Here is a 22,226-nt window from a genome sequence, read left to right as displayed (position 1 = left end):
CTGTTGCAGAAGAGAACAGATGGAGAGAATGTATGAGGCCACAAGACAGATGTGATCATGTACAGCTGGCTTAGCACGAGACACACTCAGGCTGGAGAAGGATGGAAAGGTGGGGCTGCAGCCTCTGACCGGTAGGCACGGAAGTGAAAGGTGGTCCCAGAGTCCCACAGGTGAGTGTGGGCAGGATTTGGGCACAGAAGGAGCTTGGAGGTAAAGTTTTGCCTCTCCCTCCCGAGTTCCATCTAGGATCAAGAAGTCTTCGGGTTTAAGACAGGTGAACAGGTGGAAAGCACATAGATTTACTTACTGTAGGATTTACACGACCCAGAGTGCTCTTAGAAAAGGAAGGCCCCGACTAGCAAAACCTAAGTGCTAGTGTCTGGCCTAGAAGGAAAGAAGCAATTATAGAAAGTAACAAAGTTATGTGGAGAAGCTAAAGGAAATGAGGATTATTTTAATAGGGCTATTTGTATAGTAGTCTCTGGGCTGGGTCTTCCCACTAAAGAATGGTTTTTTCTTTTTTCTTTTTTCTTTTTCTCTTTCTTTATTTCTTTCTTCTTTTGTTTCCTTGCTCAGAGAGAGTAATACTCACCTCCAGGGAGGACAAATGGAGGTCAGAAGGCCATTCTAGTGGCGTGGCATGCTCTGGGAGATGTCTGCTGCTCTTTACTGCTTTGCATGACAGGGATTGTGTGGATGCCTTACAGACTCTGTCTGAATCAAGGGGGATTTTGAGTTAATCTTAAAGGGGTACTTGATGGGCCTGATCTAATCAGGAACACTTTTAGAAGTCAAGAGAGGCCAAGTTGGAGAGATTGTCCTGCTGGCTTTGGAAGCACAGACTGCCCTGTGGAGAGACAAGAAACAGAACTTCGAGTGGCCTTTAAGAGTTCAGCAAGGTCTCAGCTTCAGAAAAGTCGGGGCTCCAGCACCACCATTACAAAGAACTGAGTTCTGGCATCTGCCAGCATAGTTGGAAGAGGATCCTGAGCTTCATGCGAGTGTGCAGTCTTGGCTGATAACAGGATTGTAGCCTGAGAGGAGACTTGACCCACAGAAGTTGAGAACTCAGAATTATGCAATGTCTGGCTGTAAAGTTTAAGGCAAATGTCTAATGTGTACACTGTAGCAGATACACTAAGGATGCAGAGGCAGTACGCCACCTACTCCTGTCCTGTGCGCCCTTCCTCACACTGGCCAAGAGGAGGGCCTATATGTCCGTGTCAACCCAGTCCTTTGGACAGTCATCCCACAGGTACTGGTGCTCCATGACAAGGTGCAGCTACTCTCTGAATGGCTGGAGGGACATTGGCAAAGGATGGAAGCTACTTGGTAAGCATGTTGTGTTCTGGAGCCAGTAATGCTGACTTGAACTGAGGGCTATACCTTCTCAGCTCCCGTAACAAGTGGCCTTTGGTAGTAAGTTCCTTCAGCGTTAGCCTAAATGTGCTTCCATTCTTCCTTGTCACCGAGTGGAGATTCATCTGGCCAAGTCTGCTAGGTGACCAGGCTCTCTGCTCCACATCAAAATCTGTCACTCAGGGATTCTGCAGTTCCCAAGATGAGTCACATCATGTCTTCGGAGACAAGTTGTCACTTCTCCCTGGTCACTCTTGTGAAGCTTCTGCCTCGTTGACATGGTGCAGTGTCATGCCTGTGTTATCTGGTAGATACTGTCTTCAGAACTGATAAAGATTTTTGGATCTTTGAAGCTTCTTCCTCTAGGCCATTGGTTCTCAACCTGTGGGTTGTGATCCCTTTGGAGGTTGCACATCAGATATTTACATTAAAATTCATAACAGTAGCAAATTTACATTACGGAGTAGCAACAAAATAACTTTATGGTTGGGGGTCAACACGAGAGACTATATCAAAGAGTCGCAGCATTGGGAAGGTTGAGAGCCACTGCTGTAAGCACTTTAGGACATCCATCCCACCATTGTTTTTCCCGTCTCTTCCCCCCTTTCTGCCTTCGGTGAGATCAGACCCCAGAGGTCTGGCTTGAGTTACAGGACCTCATCCGTATGGGATAGACATCATTCCAAGGGCAATAGGCCAGAGCAGGGAAAGATGCTGAAGAAGGCTGAAGAATCATCCTGTTTTGCTTCCTGATACCGTGCAAAGCTCAGGCATTGTGGAGAGATGGTTTTTCTGACCCAGCAACCAGGAACCAGCTTAGGGAGGCAAGGGGGCACAGCCTGGCTGCTGACTCCCCTTGACAGTTCTCCAGAGGGTACAGCCCTAAACAGTCCACACTTCATGGGGGGTGGGGTGGAGCATCCGGGTATCCTTGTGGCTCCTGTTCCGAGCCATGAGCACAGCCTTCTCTCAGGCTTTCTGGTTTGCCCATGGATGGTTTCTCAGATTCATTTCCAAGTCACCAATAATATCAATGAGTATTATTTCACCTCTCCCACTGAATTTCTGATGTCAATGAATGCATTCTTCATGTCTAGAAGTTCCACTGGTTAAGTCAGTGCTTCTTTTTCTTAGCATCTCACCATTCGGTTACATATTTAGTGTGGCTTCCCTTAACTTCTTTAGTCATTTCTAATACATTTATTTTAATACTTTCTTACTTTACTCCCATGTCTTGGGAGGGGCAAACCCCGTTTTTGACTCATCTGCTGGCAGTTGCTCACAGCGAATCATTTCCTATAGGTCTTATAATTTTATATAAGATTTCACATTCTATATAGAACATTTAGGTTGTATTAAATCTCGGTTATGAGCTCACCAGGAGCGAGACTATCGCTGGGAATCTTTGAGATCCTGGGTTGGGAGTTGAGCTACTACCAGAAACCTCAAGACTCTCCCATGAGGACTCATTTTTGTATCAGTGTCTGGGCCTGAGTCTAGACTGTGCTGTAGGTCGTCTAGACCAGTCCAGAGTAAGAATAGCCTGCTGCACTTCTCAGCGGTAACTTCACTTCATCTTGTCTTCCTGTGTAGAGGGCGTGCTTTCTCCACTCTGTGCTCTGTGAGGATATAGATTCCACTTCCTCCCTTGTGTGCTAGCCTCAAGTGCTTGATTTAGAAAGATCAGGACAGTTGTTTGCCTGATGAACACATCTGTGTAGGTTTCTTCTCTCCATGTTCCTGCTGGGAGCCAAAACCCAGGGTCTTATGCATGTTAGATTCCTTACCTTTAGGTTTATTTTGCTTCTGATTACTGAGGGTCCCCTTCATTTCTTGTTCATCTAGTTATGTCTGTTCTCAAGGTCTACCTCTTAGGTCAACTCCCAGATATTTTGTGAGCTAGTCTACTCCTCTGTAGAATCCTGGACTTTGTCCTCTCTTCATGCTGAATCTGAGGATGACAACATCTTTCTCCCATTCTTGTGTCTCCATTTCTAGAAAGTCACCTGCTGCCCATCTCCTGAACACCTCCATGTTTGTGACTCTGCCTTTTTCTATTTACCATCCCTTTCCCATATGAAGCCTGGATCCCTGTGTGAACTGTGGCCTCTGCCCTCCACCCATAGTCCCATTGGGAACCTTTGTTTTTGTTCTTTGTCTCAATTCAATTGCCCATTCAGTCACCATACAAATTTTCTACAACAAGGTCCCTGAGTGTTGCAAGCCCCAGTCACCCTGAGTTGTTGCATGGCTCCTGGTTGGGCTGGTCTCAGACCCATAGCTATCCTTTGCCTATCCCTGCTCGAGTTTTCCAATGCCCTACCTGCCGACCTGGATGTTGGGAAGTATACCCAGTGTTATTCTTGTCACCTTTATCCCCTTGCCCTTCTCTAGGCTGGACTAACTAGCATATCTACTATAAAACAAGGTTGGGGTCCTCAGTAGTTCTCTCAGCATTTGCCTGAATGTGTTTCTGTTCTTCCTTGTCACTGAGTGAAAGAGATTAAGCTGGCTCAGGGTCCTGGCCAAGCCAGCCTGCTTCCTTCTTCTGGCAGAGGCCTGTCTCTTCTTCAGAATGGTTATGCTGGGCTTTTTCAGAACCCAAGGCCTGCCTCTCATGTTCCCACAGTCACATGCTGGCATGGAAGTCTGGGGTTCCGAGGGGCAGTGCACCTATAGGGCCATAGCTCCTCTTTCAGAACATGCTCTACATCTAGGATCACGGAATTCTATCTCTAGGTGGCCTGGTGCTGTTTTGAGGGCCATCCTTCAGGACAGAGACAACTGGAGTAGCCCAATAAAGAAAGCAAACAGAAGGTCATGACATCAAATCCCAGGCTTACAACATCCAGCAAATAGGGACAACAGAAACCTAGTTAAGGAATCCAGTCAGAGTTCTCAGAGCAGTGTCTCCTCAGGTAAGGCTTCCAAGTAAACAAATGGCAGCAGGTAGATAACATCAGATTAGCCACAATTATCCAGGAGAAACTGTGTAAGTTGAGGCAGTCAAGCAGCGTTCTGAACTGAGAGAGTCTGGGTACGAGTCTTCACCAGTGAGGAGTGCCGGCTTCCTTTTCCCTACTGCAGGCATTTTCTTATTATGCGGTAAACACTAGTAATCTCTGTTGTAAATAGTCTACCTTCTAGCTGCTCTCAAGGACATAATGTCGTCAACACCCTTAGTTCCTTGCTGTTTTCCCTCTCTGTGTTACACAGCCAGAGACCAGCCTGACCCAGGACAGGGGGTTTTAGAGGACACTTGACATAAACATGCTTGGGTCTGGAGTGGAGGGCAACCCTGCTTTCCACACCAACTTTTTAGTGAAGCTCAAACAACACATGACACTAATATAAATTGCCATGAAAAAAAATCCACTACTAATATAAATCATCCTATTTTTATAACTGTGTGTATGTGTGTGTGTGTGTGTGTGTGTGTGTGTGTGTGTGTTTACTTGTGCATGCATGTGCATGCCAGAGCAAACGTGGAGGTCAGTGTAGAATTTGCAAAGAGTGGGGTTTCTTCTCCACCCCGTGGTCTCTGGGATTGCATGCAGGTCATTATTACCCGATGAGTTTCTTGTAGAACCCAACCATTTCATTTTTTTTTTCTGTGAATCTTTAGCTAGACGTTGACTGACAGCATGGCTGACTAGAATAGACTTCAAGACCTGGAATCACTAGTTGAAAAAATATACAAAATTTAAGGTTTCATCTGTGTGTGAAATTGTTTAAAAGTTTCCATCAGATGACACTTAGTGACGGTGTAATGTGTTTATGTCTTCACTTTTCCTTTTATCAACAGATAAAGTGTTGCCTTTCTCCTGTTATTAAGGAATAGAACATTCTGTCATGTTCATTGGGCGTTCCTTCTTTTGTTTTCTTGTCTTTGCCTCTGCTTGTTTGGCTTGGAATCCAGTCCTTGTCTTGGCTTTGAAAGCCTCCTTCCTGTGAAGACCAGCCTCTGCAGATGATGCAAGCCTTTCCTTGTTTTAAGCCTCATTTGTGTCCTGATGCCTCAAAAGTGAGGCAGCCACTTCCTGCAGAATTTTTTCAGGTAAAGCCTGTCTGAGAAAGGCGTAGCTCTTAACTCCAGTGAGCTTTGAAAGGGAACCACCTTCATGCAAGCTGTATTCCACACCCCATGTGCCTGTCTTCTTTCCCTTTCTAGAGCTCTACCTTGCGCTTCCCACACAAGCCTCTGCCACCGTCCAGTAGAGTACTGTTCTGGTCTCTGGTCCCCTGGTTCCTGGGTATTCTGGGTGTCTGGTTTCGTCACCAAGCTCCTCACATCCATCTGCCTGTGGTTTACCTTTATAATGCTGAGTAGTATTCTTGGGGACTTCACGACCAGGATTTGTCTATTTCTCTGCTTATTATGTTAACAATTTTAATTAAGCCAAGTGGTCAGTACTGTCTTTTACGATTGCTAATAATATGCCTGACACATATGCCCACTAACAGGCTTTATTTTTTTTTAAAGTATTTTTAAAAAATGCTTAGGCCTCTCTTCTTGATGAGGTAGAAATTCAGTACTTTTTTTCAAATTATTAGTTTCCATTCCATCTTCTTTTTTTCAGACTTGAAAAGCCATTTTCATAACTTTTTAAGTCTCTGTAGGATTAATATTACAAACAACTGACAACTGGCCAGGCCTAGGCCTTGGCTCAGAAGGCTGCTTGTCAGTGAGAGCTGCGACAGACAGTTCCATCGACTTCCACCCAAAAGCCTATTTATTTTCTGGGAGTGATTTTACCTTCGTTCTTCCCCTTGACTGTTCTTACCTGCTCCTCTTTCTAATCACGCCGGCCCTCAGTTGCTTTCAAAGTTATACCTAGGTATTTACTGTACTCTCTGGTTGATATAACTGGGATTTTTCTGCCGTGTGTTCTAAAGTAATGTGCTTAACCCAATGCCTACCGCACACTCAGTGCACATTCACTACGGCAGTTAGCATGCCTGCAAGTTTTTTCCTCTCTGGGTGCCAGTGATCAAACCCAGAGTCTCAAGCATGTATCTTACCACACAGCTTAGACTGGTTCTACTTCCAAGCTCTTAGATACTGGGATTATGGGTATGGCCATTTGGCTGGGCCTGACCACTCTCAATATTGGGGGGAAACCCAGAGCCTTGTTAAGTGTTCTCTATCTCCAGTCTGAAAGCAGTTTTTGTGTTTACTTTTTAACTGTTGGGCTTCTACTAATTTGGGGGTGTTTTTGTATTAGGGGTCTATCTTTATTTCTGATCTCTTGGTTTCTAACACCAAGCCTCTGTCTGAGAATGAGACTCTGTAAAGCCTTATAGATACCCTGGGTGATGTTGGGGCGCCTCTCCCCTACACTTTGTTTGCTGCTAGAGCCCTTCTATGTACCAAATGCAATTCTGTGCGGTCCAATCGGCACACAGCAATACTCCCCCGTCCCTGGAATGGAACGCTATCATTTGAAAGTAACTGCATCTAAGATTATATTCCAGAACTTTCTCATGTAACTTTTGTTCAGGTTCGTCTTTACTCAGTATTCATCAAATCTCTGATTATTGCACGTCTTTATCCTTTCAAGTACTTCTGAACTTCATGTTTCATCTAAATGTTAGCAGGCTGCAGATCCTGCATTATTTTGTATGTAAATTTGGTAGTGTACTTTTCTATAAGCAGCTGCACTGGCACTCCTAAGTGCGGTCATTTTCTTCTACTCTTTTTGATTCCACAATTCATCCCTTGGCTTCGCAGCTGAGCTATCCTAGCGTCTGAATTTCTCCCAGTGAACGAAGCTCTCTAGTTCACTATTACCCTGAGATAATGAAAAGAATCTATTGCATTTTGCGAATTGTTTTCATCCACATACCTTCAATTATCCCCCAGTCACGGATCAAAAATACTATTAGGTCTCTATTCAACTCCTACAAGTCAAGGCCTAGTAGACAGGCCAGCATCCTAGGACAGTCAGACCATGTTGGGTGGACCAGATGCTCTCTCTTTCGTTCTGAATGTGGGATTCTGGAAATACCATGCACACAGGATGAGAAATTGCACTACTCTCCTGATGAAAGGTAATGGACCCAAGGGCGTCAGAAGCATGGTCTTTCATGCCCATCCACACCCGGGAACGCCACTTGTAGGCGCTTGACCCAGGTCTAGAAGAACCTCAGCAAAGAAGGGGTGGGTCTCAGCAAACCGGGACGCGGTGGCGGCGACCCAAAGCCTACACCTCCGCAACAGCAACGGTCCCTGAATTCCCAGTTCCCACGGCCACGCAAGGGCCCATAGTCACAGCCGCACCCCCAAGCGGCGCGCCTGCCCCGGGGCAGGGCGGGGCCCGTCGCGCCTGCGCACTCCCTCTGGGCTTGGCGTCCCCCGCACGCAGCCCACGTGACCTGTGCCTTGCCCAAGATGGAGGTTGCAGCCAGGCCTGACCGGGCCCCCATCACAGTCTGCGCTCTTGCGCGCCCCCTTAGAGCATGAGACATGAACTCAGGCACACTATATTGACCCGGGCAGCGCCGCGAGCTGCCGAGGAGGTCTGTTCAGAGCATCAGTCAGTACGTGCACCAGCTCCCTGCTCTTTCTCCACAGCGAAGCTCTCAGAGCTGGCGCCTGGAGAGTCCTCGGTACGCCCCGCTCACTAGTATTGACAAGGCCGGGAGCCAATGGGGTTTGTAACTTTTGAGAGAGGCCGGACGAAGGCGGAGCCCCTTTGCAGCGCCCGCGAAGCGGGGCTGGCTGTTGGGCTATTGTAGGGCGGACTTAGGACTCTTGGACCAATGGAAGAGCAACTGAATTCTTGGAGGCGGGGCCGAGCCGTAATTGACGCTTTCTTCATTAGAAACCAGGCAGGGGGCGGGGCTCACGGGGGGAGGTGACGCAAAGCGGTTGCAGCCAATGGCTGGTGGGCCGACGGCGGGAGGGGCGGGGTTGGAGCGCCTGACGGGCGTAGGGCGCGGCCTATCCCCGCGCGGCTCTGCGCTCGAGGGGGAGCAGCATCATGGTTCAACGTGGGTCAATTTTTTGTGAATGAGGAGGGGAGGTTGTGGGGCCGCTGCCGCGGAGCACCATCCCCGCCGCCGCCCGAGCCCGAGCCCGCGCGCCTGCTCGCGCCGCCGCCGTCGCCGCGCCGCCTCGCCCGGCCCGCTCAACGCGACTGCTGTCGCCGTCGCCGCCAGAGCCCCCCCGCCCGCCGGCGGCGGCGCAGGCTGAGGAGATGCGGCTCGGGCGCCCGAGCAGGGCTAGACGCGGCCCGCCGCCGCCGCGGTAAGCCACCGGCCGTCATTGTCCGCGCCGCCCGGTTTGCTGGCGGCAGGTGGACGCCCGCCCCGCCGAGGCCTCGGGGCCCTGCGCCGCGGGCTGGCGGGCGGGAGAACGGCCTGCGCCGGCGGGCAGGCAGGTGGGCGCGCGGGGCGGGGGCCGGGGCGTTTATGTAACTTTGTCAGCCTGTGAGTTTGCAGAAAACGCCCCTCGGCGGCGGCGGGCGGCGGGGCGGGGGCCGCGGCTGGGCCCGGACGGTCGCTGGGCTGGCAAGAAGCTGCGCTAGCCCGGGAGACGACCCGGTGTCCACCCTGAGCGAGCGTTCGGAAGGCACGGCTGTAGCCCACACCGCCGGAGTCGGTCGGAAAGGCCGGGTGTGGAACCCGTGTTCTCCTTTAATGCACACGGAGAATTTGTTAATAACTTGCAGCCGCTGATAGCAGTGTTTTGGTTATTGCATGCTGTAAATTGACCTGCTGTGACACGATTTTCAAATAAAGCGTCGCAGAAATTAAACTTAAGTTATTTTAGAACTAATGACTTTCTTAACTAAATCCTAATTGCATTACTGTAGAGACCTACCTAATTGCTTTCCGAGAGCCACTCTGCCTGCTCCGGGAGGAAGGAAAGGCCTGTGTAGTCACTTTGCCTCCCTGCTTTTCTCTGCTCAGGCGTTTCTGCCTGTTCCCACAAACCACCTAAGCATTTAAGGCCTGCGGAGTATTAACGTGTAAACAGCCATGGCCCTGTCGCACTTTGGGGCTAGGGGGATGCTGGCGGCTTGCACCTTGACCTGGTTTCGGTTTTTCCTCCGTGATATGATCGAGGTTGCCAGGAGTTTTAATTGCTTCTGATAATTCCGTGCATTATTTCAGGACCGGCTTGATGAAAGCTAGTGTGGTGGTTTCAAAATCCATCCAGAAAGAAGGTGGTGGTGGTGGTGGTGGTGGTGGTGGAACGCTTGTGAGAGGCAAGGAGGTTGAATTAAGAAAACTCAGCTGCTTCTACACAAATATACACTATAGCAGTTACAAGGCAGCAAAAGTTATTGCAGAATTTTGCAGTCTCTATGGCAACACAATTACTCCATTATAATTGGAAATGCAAAAATGCCACCCAGTTAGAAGTTTCATCAGAATGGAGTTTTGGATATCAAAAAAATATGCGAGATTTAGTTAAAAATTCTCATTTTTCCCCAGGTAGCTTCTGCAGCTCTAGTCTAGGTTCAATTGTCTATTTTTAAGACCCATTCGCTTTCCCAGATCTGCCACTCCTCGGGATCTGTGGCATCTTTCCCCAGAAGAACTCCCCGTTTGTGTGGGAGGGAAGTATTTTCATGCTTTAAAAACACACACCCGACACACTGTAAGACTTCTATGGCTTTCTGTGTTCTGGCTTTTCTTTTAAAGATCAAATGCCTTCCTGAAGAGCAGTAATCACCCAGAAGAGGCTGGGTTTGCTAGAAGGCCGAGGTAACACTGCCCCCTTTAGGGGTCTGCCGGCTGCTTACCGGGTATCTGAGAGCCCTGAGGGGGAGAGAATGACTGTGGACTGCAGAGAGGCCTGGAAAGCCTAGGGACCAAGGACAGATGTGACCAAAGCAGCCCTAGCAAGAACGTTCTGTGGTTAGCAGCATCAGGGAGCTGGGCAGCATATAAAGCCCCCAGGTGGCACCTTCTCAGAAGTCAGGGGCTGCTGCTGTGCGAGGTGGCAAGAGAACATGGCACTCTGTTTTCACGGGGCTCCTGGCACCTAGCTTGACTTTGGTTTCGAAGCTGTGTTAGGATGATGCCCCTCTTGATGTTTACCAGAAGAGCTCGGGTGCTGGAAGTTTCCACACATCGTGGGGCTGCTGCAGCTTAATTTCGTTATAACCCTTTCCTTTTAACTACTGCATATTTTTGCCCAGTAATCGACTTCCATTTTCCAGCCTCATTGTGAGGTTTCAATGCAGCATGAATGGCTTTGAATTCCAATCCTTTGATGTTGGGGGTGGCACCAAAGGAAAGGAGACTTTGTGCCGTCCTAATTGCCAGAGCAGAAGAAAATTTCATCACTCCCGTCGAGCCTCGTCCATGCCATTTTCTATTGAAAACGGCTGGTTTTTCAGAACTCTGAAGCTACCATAAGTAATACATTAATACCTGACGTGGGGAACCAGGGAGATGCAGAAATGAGAGACACCTGCTGCACAGGGAGATTGGGGGTGGGGCTCAGGCCCAGGACCAGGGTTTTTGATGTCTCTGGGCCCTGGGTGACTGAGCAGGCTTCAGAGGGTGAATCCAGAGTTGAGCTCATGTCCCATTGGTTGAAACCCAGCCTTGGGGAGGGGTCCCAAGGAGATTTTTGGGAATGGCTTTGTTTTGATCTCCAGTGACCATCTTGTGTCCTGCTGTTCATCCAACTCTGGGCATTAAGTGTGACACTGACCTTCGAGGTTCAAATGACTGAGGGGCAGAGTCAGAAGCGCTGTCCCATTTGAACAGATCCTAGTCCATTCCTGCACAACTCCCTGAGCTGTCTGTCAGGAGGTCAGTTGTTTGCTCTTGGGCTCACGTGAGTGAGCAGGATGGGCTTTGTTTTGGGCGGAATGTGGACTGGCATCTGCAGCTGCTCTTTGCTTTGCTGCCACCCTTGCCTCTCTGACATGCCTCCTTACTTCCTGGAAGGCCAGACGGGGTCCACACAGACGGCCTCCACTGAGAAGTAACTGGACCAGGTCAGGACACTGTAGGCTCCTGAGTAGGAAGAGCAGAGTGTCTTCTCTGATCAGGGAGATCACACGGATCAGTAGCAGGTGTTTAAAGGAGCGCCCACTAAGGGCCATGGGCCATTCTTTTGAGTATTTTCCATCTAGCTCTCTTCTATTGCTTCCCATAGCTTCAAGAAATGGGTGATGCTACGCACCCTTGATAGCAGGGGTGTGTGAGCGGAATGCAGCCTTGAGTCTCAAAGGCTGAGCCCTTCTTTACCTCTGCTTCAGGCCCAGGATGAGCCTGTGTGGAAGGGTCAGTGGGTTGTTTGGAAGAGCATAGCTACTTTGGGAAGATAATTTGGAACACCTTTCCAGTGTGGAGTTAGGTTGTCTGCCCTCCCAAGCTGTCACCGCTCTCTGGGCTTCATCCAAGGGAAGTAACTTTAATGTCTTCATGCTGTCTTCCACTGTGTCTGCTGTGTGACATTGCAAGGCTCCGGGTTCTGTCCCTAGCATCACAGAAATGAGAACAGTCCAGTTAGCCAGTGGTTGTTACATCTTGTTCCTTGCTTCTTGGGTCTTTTGAGAAGTTCCAAGGCTGTCTGGGAGCAGGCGGGCGGCAGCAGACAGCCTATGGTCTGCGTCTATTTCATCAGAGCTGCTTAGTGTTGCTGGCAGTTTTACTTATGTGGGGAATTTTTATTGGAGGAATATATTTGCGGACCACAGACTGAAGAACTACAATACTCAAGTGTTCTTATCCTAAACCCAAGACAGAGCCTTAAGAGAAAATATTGGCAGATTTAATAGTAAGGAAAAAAAAAAAAAACTTTGGAGAAAGACTCTATAACCAAGATTCAGAGACAACAGAGAAAATAATGTGTAACCTATTTGGTCTCTATGACATTAATAGCTAGTATATAGAAAGAGCTTTTGCAAACTAACAATAAAAGGATGAGCTTCCCTGTTACAAATTAGTAGGGAATGCAGGTAGGGAGATCTCTTCAGCTAAGAGAAAATACTGAGCCCAGCTAATAACCCAGTGTACAGGAGATTACATCTGTGCCCTTTGTATTAGTGAGATTGATAACAACACCCACAACTGTGATAAGGATATGACTTCCTAGAGTTTAACAAGTTATATGTAACAAATGCTTAGACAGGCCTAGGCCCATAGGAAACACAATGTAAGCATTAGGTATACACACATTTGTTCTGTAGAGAGAACAATGCACATTATCACACAAAATATTTAATTTCTCTCCAGGAAAGTATCAAAGATTTAAATGGCCATTCATTCAAGTGGCAGTTCTGAATCTTAGGATGTATTCTAATGACTGTGGTCGGCACATGGACACCCAAGTACATGCAGGCCATGGACTCTGCCATTTGCAGAAGCACAGCTCTGTGAGTACTCTGGTTGAGGGTAATCTCCCTGTGCATGGTATACAGAGGCATTTGGCCTAGAGCAGTCTGCAGACGGGCTTTCTGGTTTTTAATGAGTTTCCAAGGTGATATTGATAGCCATTGGGATATCAGGAAAATGAGGCATAAGGGACTGTCGTCATCGCGTTTATTCATGTTGGTGTTGGTTATATATTTTTGTAGTATAGAAAAATTTAAAATGATATAATGCTAATATTAAAACAGTTGGTATTGCTTTTGTGTTTTTCAAGGGAGAATAAGGCAGGTCCTTGGGAGGCTGATGCTAACACTTAGCGTTAGAATTTTAGACTGTTGTTCTGTGTCAGTCTGAAGCTCTCCAAGGTGGGGCTGGCCTTGTGGGTCTGCTCTGCACTGGTGCAGTCCATGCTGCAGGCAGTTTCTTGTTGACCTCTATGAAAGCAGGTCTCTGCCTACTGCTCCATGCAGGAAATCCTGTTAGGGCTTCTCTAGAAGACCCAGAAAGCTTGTAAGTCCTAGCCTCTGGCTTCCCAGCCTTCACTCATGGGCTTTCCCTCATTGCTGAGCTTTCGCTCCGGCCTGCTTTGCGGCCTTGCTTCCTCTTGGTCCTCTTTGGCCAGGGCCTTTGCACATGCGGCTCCTGTTGCATCTGTCTTCTCCAGTCCTTCAGCTCACGTCCTCCCCTTGGCCTTGTACTCAGCTCAGCTCAAAGGCCTTCTTACTCCTTTTTCACGTTTGCCACATGTGCAATTTCAGTAGCTTATTGTGACATTAGTTGTTTAATGTCATTTCTTTCTGGATGAACACTTCAAGGAGTCAAAAGGCCAAGAGTGCCTCATGTCTGATTTGTGCCTGGTACATGGCAGCTCAGGTATCTGATTACGGGTGGGCAATGCAGTGTAGGCCTTGGAATCAGACCAGGTGAGGACATACATCCAGACCCTGCCCCTGTGCTGTCTGCTTGTGTTCTGGAATTGCCTGAGTGTATCGTCGTCCCCCCCACCCCCACCCCTCTAAGCCTCTGGGAACTTCTTGCTCCTGATTTTGGAGATTACGCGCTGTTAAGTAGATCCATAAATACAAGTGAAGTGGGTTCTGTGATGTAGCAAGGAGTGAGAGGCAGAAAGGGCTTACACACAGCTGCCAAATAGCAAATGGGCCATTGTGCATTGCCAGGGCAAATGCTCCCAGCTTGTCCCTTGGGTGGGTGGAGGGGCTGGCTGTGGTATTCAAGGTGGCAAGCTGCTCCTGCTAAAGACATTTTCCCTGTTTGTTTTAATTTGGAATTAATAGCATTACTTAATCATTCCTTACTTAACCTCATAATTTTAACATGATCCCTTAATATGGTCGCATACATAAACATTCTAAGTCTGCGCTGTTTAAAGCTGCATGTTGGGCTTTGTTAGTTTACTGTTGTCTATGAAGTATTCCGGCTGTGCGAGTCAAGAGCTTTTGTTGGATTGATGTTTAAGCTTGAGACAATAAATCATCCATGGCCTGAAAGCCTGAAGCAGCATTCCAAGTGGGAGTGCTGTCCCAGTGGTGAGGGACTGGAGACTCCTTCATTGCTTTTATAGACTGCTTTTTTGCTAGAGTAATTTTTTTTTTGAAACAGAAGTTTTTCTGCTTCTCTTACCCCTGGTCTCTGGTGCTGAAGAAGGTCGTGAATATTTCTAATGGATCTGTTAGGTCTTTTCTAAGTATTCATCCTGCACATAAGCCCAGGCTATGGTTTCAGATTAGGCTCAGGACGTGGGACTCCGTTGAACACCTGCTTTGTGGTTGGCACAAGGTCTGAAGATCCCAAGCCTCCTTCTTACCACTGGCCACTAGAAAGAAACACAGATGCAGATAGGGACTTAGAAGGAACAACAGACATACAACAGGTGTATGAGGTTGCCATTCTAAGAACCAGTGTTGTTTGAAGCATGAAGCAGGGAGGGTGAGAGGGTTCCCTGTGGCTGGGGTGGTAAAGGGCCCAAGCAGGTTGAGGGGAGTGAGGGGATGGGGATGGAGGGCACGTGCTTGTTAGTGAATAGGTGTGGTCTTTTGAGTCAGAGTCACAGCAGTGGGACTCCACCAGGGTAGGAAGTCCTGGTGGGATGAGGGCCCAATTCCAAGAACTGCTTAGCTGGAGTGTGCGAGCAGAGAAGAGCTGAGTGTTCTGGTGTTGGCTGCAGGGCCTTGTCCTTGGGAAGGACTGCTGTGCCTTGCAGTGCAGTTATCTGGTGTCTAATGTGGCTGCGTTCTCTCAATTCTGTCTCTTACGCCTATGTCTGGCAGTGTTGGTGATGTGCCTGATCTCTCTGACCATGTTGAGGCATATCTTAGGGGCTCCTGGGTGTCCCATGGTATGGCTGGGCACTCCCCAGAGTGTGCTAGGGCTAGGTTTAAAGCATCATCATGGGGGCCCCTTGTGTCAAGCTTGGTCACTCCACTCTGAGCCTGGAGCTGCAGGCTGAGAGGAGGGGGCTCACTCCCTCTTTGAAGTTGTGCTGCTGAGAGCTTTCTCTGTGCCCCACCTAAGACCTCATAGAGAAGAAGTTTATTCAGGGGAGATGCTTGCTGGGAGCCAGTGGAGGAAAGCCTCTCACCTTTGTATCACTGTCTGCAGCAGATCCCAGTACTATATGCCATTGCTTGTCAGCCCATGTTATTGCAGTAGTGTGGTTGTGGGCAGATCAGTGGAGTGTGGCAAACACACAGTCCCTGCTCTTCTGAACAACGTATGGAGCACCCTTTAACGTTTGCTCACCTCTGACCTCTGCTAGACCCCTGTGATTTACTACTTCAGGTTTGGGCTGTGGCTTCTTAGGTAGGGGTTACAGCTAGAAGGTTAGGTCTGAGTTACCCTTGGAATTAATGAGCTAAGGAAGTAGTTGGTAAATGCCACCGTGGATGAGGCTCTTTTTGCTATGGCATTTCTGTGAGGTTTGTACTGGGTAGGACTGGCATTGGTGGTCTCTGTCCCCTTTGTTTGGGTCACTTTTGTGCACCTCCTGTGTTATTCTTTGTTTGCCTCTCTGAGCTGGAGGGACACATCCAGGGCTGCCGAGCTCTCAACTTTTCTGGTGAGTTAGTTCCTTTTCCAGAGCAGGTTGCTGCCTTTTATATTTATTGCTCTGTACATTTTGCAGCAGTCCCAGTGTCTCCTGCAGTTGTCAACTGAGGTGGCAGCTGACCTGAAAGGTTTGTACTTTGGTACCCATTGAAGTCCCCAGGAAGCAGGGCTGGCTGTTCTTTCCGGCAGCTGGCATGGAGCAAGCCACAGTGCTGGGCCTTGTGGAGACAGTGTTGGGATTTAGTTAGTCGGTAGTCCTTCTCAGAGAAGAGCATTTCCTCCAGCAGGATAGAATATGATCATCATCTGGGGGCACGTTGGTGACAGATCTTCAGAATCTAAGCGAGAATATAGTTAGGAGAGCAAAGAGGCTGACAATGGGACTTGTCTGAGACGCTTGGTCTTCTGCTCCTTATGGGTGTGGAAATGTATGCCTGGCTCTGCTGATTTAGGTACCGTCTGTCTGTGGTGTCTGTCTGTGGTGTCTGTCTGTGGTGTGGGATAGTGGTTCTGAAGCTGATTTTCCACAGCTCTGGAGTTGGAGACAGATCATGAGTGTTGAGTTAAATCTGAGCTGAACTCCCTGTTTGACCTTTATGACTTCCTTGCTTGGTTGGCGTTGCGTGGTCTTGGTTCATCTCATGCCATCTGTAGGATGGAGGGGGAATTTCCATAGAATCTTGCATAGGAGATTCTAAACAAGTGGGCTCCCTGAGGCCTGGCCTTCATCTCGCAGTCTTTGTATTCCGTTCCCCTGCCTTTGGTGCTCACCATTCTCTCTGCTGTCAGGCCTCTGGTAGGAATAGAGTAAAGGGCAGAGCCTGCCATCTGCAGAGGTGTTGTTGGTGACTAGGCCTTTGATGCAACTGCAGGACTCTGTGAGGCCCAGGCCCAGCGTGGGTGTCTTTGCATCTGCATCTGGTTGGGAAGCCTTCTTGCAGGACCTTGGTGTCATTTGGGAACAAGAACTTATCTGTCTTTGTTCTTGCAGGGACTGCTACTTAGCTTGTGGACTTGAGAGCTTAGGACAGTTGGAATGCCGTGAGCCCCTCAGGGCACTACTCTGACAGTCCCTACTTGCAGACACAGCCTGGCCTATGTAGGCGTCTTGTCAGAGAGCCTGCACAACTCTTTGTACCTGGGCCAGTAGTGCTGCCCTGTCTCCAGGAGGGGCTGTGGAAGTGATCTGATGGCCTTTTTATGATAGGTCTCTGTTTGTCAGCAGACTATCTGGTATTCTGGAAAAGAGCTGCTGTGTGGTCCTGTGCCACACATCCAGTTGCTAAGGGTTTTCCTGATCCCTCGCCTGGGTAGTTTCCTCCCTTCTCTTCACTGTCCCCCTTGATAGGAGCAGGAATCATTGTCATCCTGGCCGAGGTAACAGTGACTGGAGGGCAGCTTCATAACAGTATGCTCAGGATATCGGTGCTGTAGGCATGTAACAGTTTCTGGTGACACATGGAGGGACAGAGACGCTGTGGAGGCAAGAAGAACTGAAGGAGAAGTGCAGCTTATGTGCACACGCCATGGGATTGCCGTGGGTAGCAGCATATACTCCGGAAGTGCCAGGCAGCTCCTTGAGGAATGGTGAGCATGAAGTAGGGGCGATGTCCCTCTGAGATGCCTGAAGGGGCAGCATATGGTGGCTCTCAGTGTTAAGGAGGAGCTCTTTCTGGTGTTAGCTTTATCAGGTAAGGTCTCTCCTCAGCAATACAAAGGACATCGTGCACTCTGGGAAATTGACTGGCCCACTTTCCAAAGTACAGATGGAGGAAGTGTTCCAGCAGGGCGAGAGCTGGCTCCTCTACAGTGTATTAAGGATGCACCCCCCACCTTGCACCTGGTCTTAGGAGAGTCAGCTTCATGAGTGACAGGGCTCTGCTAAGTGTCCCAGGACTCCTTTACTGCATACCCTTGAGGAGGGACCATCTTTGCCTCAGCAGAGTCTTGAGTTCATGCAGCTTGGTCTGGCTTTGGTCTTAAAACATTTCTGAGTCAGGCACTGCCACAAGAAGACAGACTGCACAGCGTGGCTCAGCCTACGTGCTGGTAATGGGCTTGCCGCTTCCGGAAACTGGCTAGAACATCTGCCTCCTATGGAAATGGCTGCTCTCTGGAGGGAGGGAAAGGAAAAGGATGCTGAGGAGGGTGGCAGTTGCTAGGTTGCTGCCATCATGAAGCACCTGGAGCTTCCTTGGTCTCTGCAGCAGTTATGGAGCAGTCCTCCAGTGAGCTTCCTCCAGTGAGCTTGGAGCTTATAGCCGGACTGTGCTGAACACTTTGCAGACCTCTCATGTGATCTCCATGAGAGAAAAATGATCTGCTTAGGAAGGGTAGTGTGCAGCAAGGTCAGTCGGAGGGCCTGGGTGGTACTCTCTAGAGGGATGTATGTGTGTGTGTGCGTGTACGGGTGCGCTCATAGCTGCCTTAGCCTCCTGCAGAGACAGGATCCTGCTTCATTCCACCTCTGCTGGGGAAATACAGATGTCCTCAGAGAGGGACTCAGCACCTCCACACGTAGGCCACAAGGGTAGAAAGGGTTATGCTGTGGAGTATAGGTTGTAGCCCAGTGGGGTGGATGTTCAGGCTTGGGGTTCTGAGTAAACAGAAAGACTGAGGGCAGACTGGTGTCCCAGTAGATGAGCTGTGCAGAAGCCCAGAGGGTAGGATGGCTAGACCTACTGGCCAGCTTCCCTCTGGCTGGTCCTGCTCCTTATGACTGTCAGTTGCCTGAAGATGCTTTACAGGTAGAGGTGGGCAGGTGCCAAGTGTCTCCTGAGAAGACATGTACAAATGCAGCCCAGGCTTAGGCAGTGATCCATATCCCTTGCTGTGCACCAGGGAATTTTGGGAAGGAATGTACTTTGGATTCAGACTGAGAGTCTTCAGGGTTTGAGCTTTGTGGTCCTCCAGCTTGTGGCAGGCCACAGCTTCAGCTGTCTAGCCTCCTGGCCCCAATCTGTTCATTTACAGCTTGGGTAAGAAAATTTCTGTCTCTGAAGATATTTGATATTGGGCAGAATGCAGAGGTTGGTAGCCCAGTCCCCAACCTTGCCCTAGTGAGGAAATTAGCTTCACTGCCTTCTGAGGCCCACATACGTGGGGCCAGCTATGTCTTGCTATGCTCCTTCAGTCCGGCAGACCTGGTACTGCCATTACTGCTCCTGTGTCTAGCCTACACTGAAGAAGCTGATGCTCCTAGCATGGCGTGTTCCGTGCTGCGGGCCATGGGTTCAAGGTGCAGCTACTTTGAATCTGTGCCTTTCTTGCCTTCATATTAACTGGTGTGCACAGTAGAGTCGTGCCTCAGTTGGAAGGGCTAATTCGGAGTCTGACCTGGGTAGCTAAAGTATGGTGAGGGGCTTAGACTTTGAAAAATAGGCCAGGTGTGCATCTGGTGCGGTTGTGTGTGAGCTGTTCTCTTGCTGTTTGCCTGGCCTCTCTGTTTTCTTTTCTGCATAGCCAGAGTGGTGGGACCTTGACATGCTGAGTTGCGTGAGGATCAAGTGTCACATCCCTGGCTGCAGGGCACAGGTGGGCACAGGTAGCCACAGTGTGCGTGGAGGGAGGCAGCAGCTGTTTTAGCTTTGGTATACTATGCTTAATGTGGAGAGTATTCTGACCAGAGAGACACCTGCACACCCCTCACAGCAAGGTGGAGGACTCTTAGTGGTTGCGTTGGTGGCTTATAGCAAAGCGCACTGAGAAAACGTATCATGGATTGCAGGAAGTGGCCTTGTGGAGCAGGCTGGGGGATGCTCGGCCACTGATTGATATTGTGGGGTTGGCAATTGCCTTGGTGGGTAACTTGTTTATGCTGTTTGTTAGCCGTCCTTCCCTTTCCCTTTCTTCAACTCTGCTTTGGTTCTGAGAATGCAGTTCCTGCCCCATGCATGTATGTGCACACAACACAGACATGTGCACATAGTCTTCTTCCTTTACATGCTCACATGTACTTGTGTGCACATACACATGTACATACACAACACACATACACAATACACACACACACTTATGCATACACATCATTCACATGTTCACGCTTGCACGCTGGAGCTTGTATCTAGCATGAATTCAGATGCTTTTCATTGGTTCCTGGTGAGAAGAGGGACAGCCAGTGCTCACTCTGCTCACTGACACTCACTGAGGACCTGTGGAGTTTGGGAGGCTTTGTGCATGTGATGGTCTTCAGGGTTAGGATGATAACCTTGCTTAGAGAGCATGGTTCTTACCCAGTTCCTGCTCTATGTGGAGATGCTGGGCCTTAATCTTTAGAGGCTAAGAGTATTGAGTGGCCCTTTTTAGGACAGAAGTCCTAAGTGTCATTTCATCAAATGGCCTGGGGTGGGCCAGGCATTGGGAGGATAAGGTCATGAGCTTTGGTTTTAGCTCTTCTGCACTGAAGAGATAGGGCAGGAGTGCTAACCTCTTTTCCTTAGGGTGTCTCTTGGTTTTGCAGGCATAGCTGTGGTCTCAATACTTGCCTGGATAACCATGCAGGTTGGAGAATGCTTCAGCCTGGAGGCCTCCACCCTCCATCTTTTTGTGGCTCCATATTGTTCACTTTAGTGTTGGAATCATCCAGAGCCTGGCTTTGTCCCTACTTGGCTTACCAATCTTGTTGTCCATGAGAATTTACCTTAACTTCATACTGCTCCTGGTGTCTTAGTTAGGGTTTTACTGCTGTGAACAGACACCATGACCAAGGCAACTCTTATAGGACAACATTTAATTGGGGCTGGCTTACAGGTTCAGAGATTCAGTTCATTATCATCAAGGTGGGAACATGGCAGCATCCAGGCAGGTGCAGGAGGAGCTGAGAGTTCTACATCTTTATCTTCAGGGTTCTCCTGGCTTCATTCAGTCCCCGTATGCAGCTTTCTTTCAGCATCCTCAGTGGACACAGTGCCTAGGCCCTGCTTAGAGCACTCTTGGGCTTTTCTGCCCCAGGCCTTTATGAATTCCTGCCTTGGGCTGGTTTGAGCTTGTTAGGAAAGGGCTGCAGGTGATTGTCTAGTTGCCTCTGATGGGCAGACAGCTAACTCTCAAGTCTAGTGACAGTGTCACAGCCTCCTGGCAGTCTTAGTATTGACCATTGTCCTTCCCTGCCTAGGTCATCATTAGGGGCTCTGAGGCCTGTCATGTTACCTCTTCCTATCCTGATACCAAAGCAGATGTGTGTTGCTCTTATACCACTAAGTCTCATACCTGCAGTCCACAGCTTGAGTAGGCTTGAGGATGGGAATAGATTGCTTCCAGACACCTTCCCCATATTGAACTGAGCTAGGACAGAATTCTCCTGCCTTTAAGCCGGCAAAGGGTAGCCAGAATCCCATTTTGGACCTTGAAGGGCTCTGGGGTAGGGTGCTTCCTGCTTTTGAGACTTACTCTCCTGCATGTCTCAGTCTGTTCAGAGTGAGGACACTTCCTTTGCCTCCTGAGATGAGAGAGGTTAGGAGGTAGCAAGGTTTAGCTGGAAGACTGCCTGGGTAGAGCTGGAGATCGGGCTTCCCCCTCTGTGGGGTGGGTGGTTTGAGCCCTAGTCACGTGAATCCTGATGCCTGAGAGATCTCGAGGAGGATAGGGCACATCCCATGGAAGTCCGACTCCTAGCTCTGTGTGTATACGTGTGTGTGTGTGTGTGTGTGTGTGTGTGTGTGTGTGTGTGTGTGTGTGTGTGTGTGTACTGTTTGCATTGTTTGCTTTCTTCCACATTTGAGATTACTAGTGCCCAGCACTGGCCCCTATACACATGAGTGTGGAAACCTGGGGGACATATAAGGTGATACTTCTCTGGAGGCCTGTGTCTGGTTTTCTGCTTCCTGGTCCTTGGCCCATGGATTCATGAATATGGAAGTTTATCTTAAACTGTTAAAACATAGCCCATGCCCATATTTAATACAATGGCCGTTTAGGGCTAAAGGCAGAGGGACCCTGGCAGTATGCCTAGCCACAGCCAGTATGTGGTGAAGCAGCCAGACCCATCTTTGCAGTCAGCACTTGCTCCTTTAGAGGAAGGGCAGCTCTTTTTTTTTTTTTTTTTTTATTGAAAGTTTCTCCACAGAGGGGGGTTAAAAGCCTTCTAAATGCCATTTTAATTATGGATTAAGGTGTTGTGGATCTTTGGAGCCCCTCAGGTATCCTAGGCATCAGACTAAGAACACCTACCCGATAGAGGTGATAGGCCCTGAGAACCTGGCTGTCTTAATGCTGGCTTGGCATCAACCAGGTCTCAGCAGCATGGTCAGAAGTGCCCTGGGGTCGTGACTTTCCCATCCAGGGTGTTGTTGGAAGAGGTAGTAAGTGTAGTGCATCCTGTTAGTGCCCCAGCTACTGCAGAGGTGGCCTGGTGAGCTCAGACGGTATCTGTGGCTCCCTGAGCACCTGTCAGACACTTCTATCGCAGTGTCTTTTCCTTGTGGCTCCTGCTCCTGCCCTTGATGGCCACGATTGGTGCCGCT

At 49.1% G+C, this 22,226-nt stretch overlaps 1 protein-coding gene across 6 annotated transcripts in view; it reads left to right on the top strand.

Annotated features, from left to right (window-relative positions):
- Positions 1 to 8,280: 8,280 nt before the first annotated feature.
- The window catches only part of Hdac4 (histone deacetylase 4), a 248,115-nt gene continuing 234,169 nt past the window's right edge, over positions 8,281 to 22,226 (top strand). For 4 of the 6 annotated variants that reach the window (XM_032901650.1, XM_032901647.1, XM_032901649.1 and 1 more), the window contains exon 1: positions 8,311 to 8,608. In XM_032901650.1, the coding sequence (XP_032757541.1) occupies positions 8,559 to 8,608 (50 nt within the window). In that variant the 5' untranslated portion in view covers positions 8,311 to 8,558. Of the gene's footprint in view, positions 8,609 to 22,226 lie in introns of all 6 variants that reach the window. The other 2 variants (XM_032901651.1, XM_032901653.1) reach the window with 2 other exon arrangements.

The sequence above is a fragment of the Rattus rattus genome, chromosome 4 (genome assembly GCF_011064425.1).
Source record: "Rattus rattus isolate New Zealand chromosome 4, Rrattus_CSIRO_v1, whole genome shotgun sequence".
In the NCBI taxonomy this organism is placed as follows: Eukaryota; Metazoa; Chordata; class Mammalia; order Rodentia; family Muridae; genus Rattus; species Rattus rattus.
The sequence above is the reverse complement of the archived record's forward strand: the minus strand, read 5'-3'. Positions and strand labels throughout refer to the sequence as shown.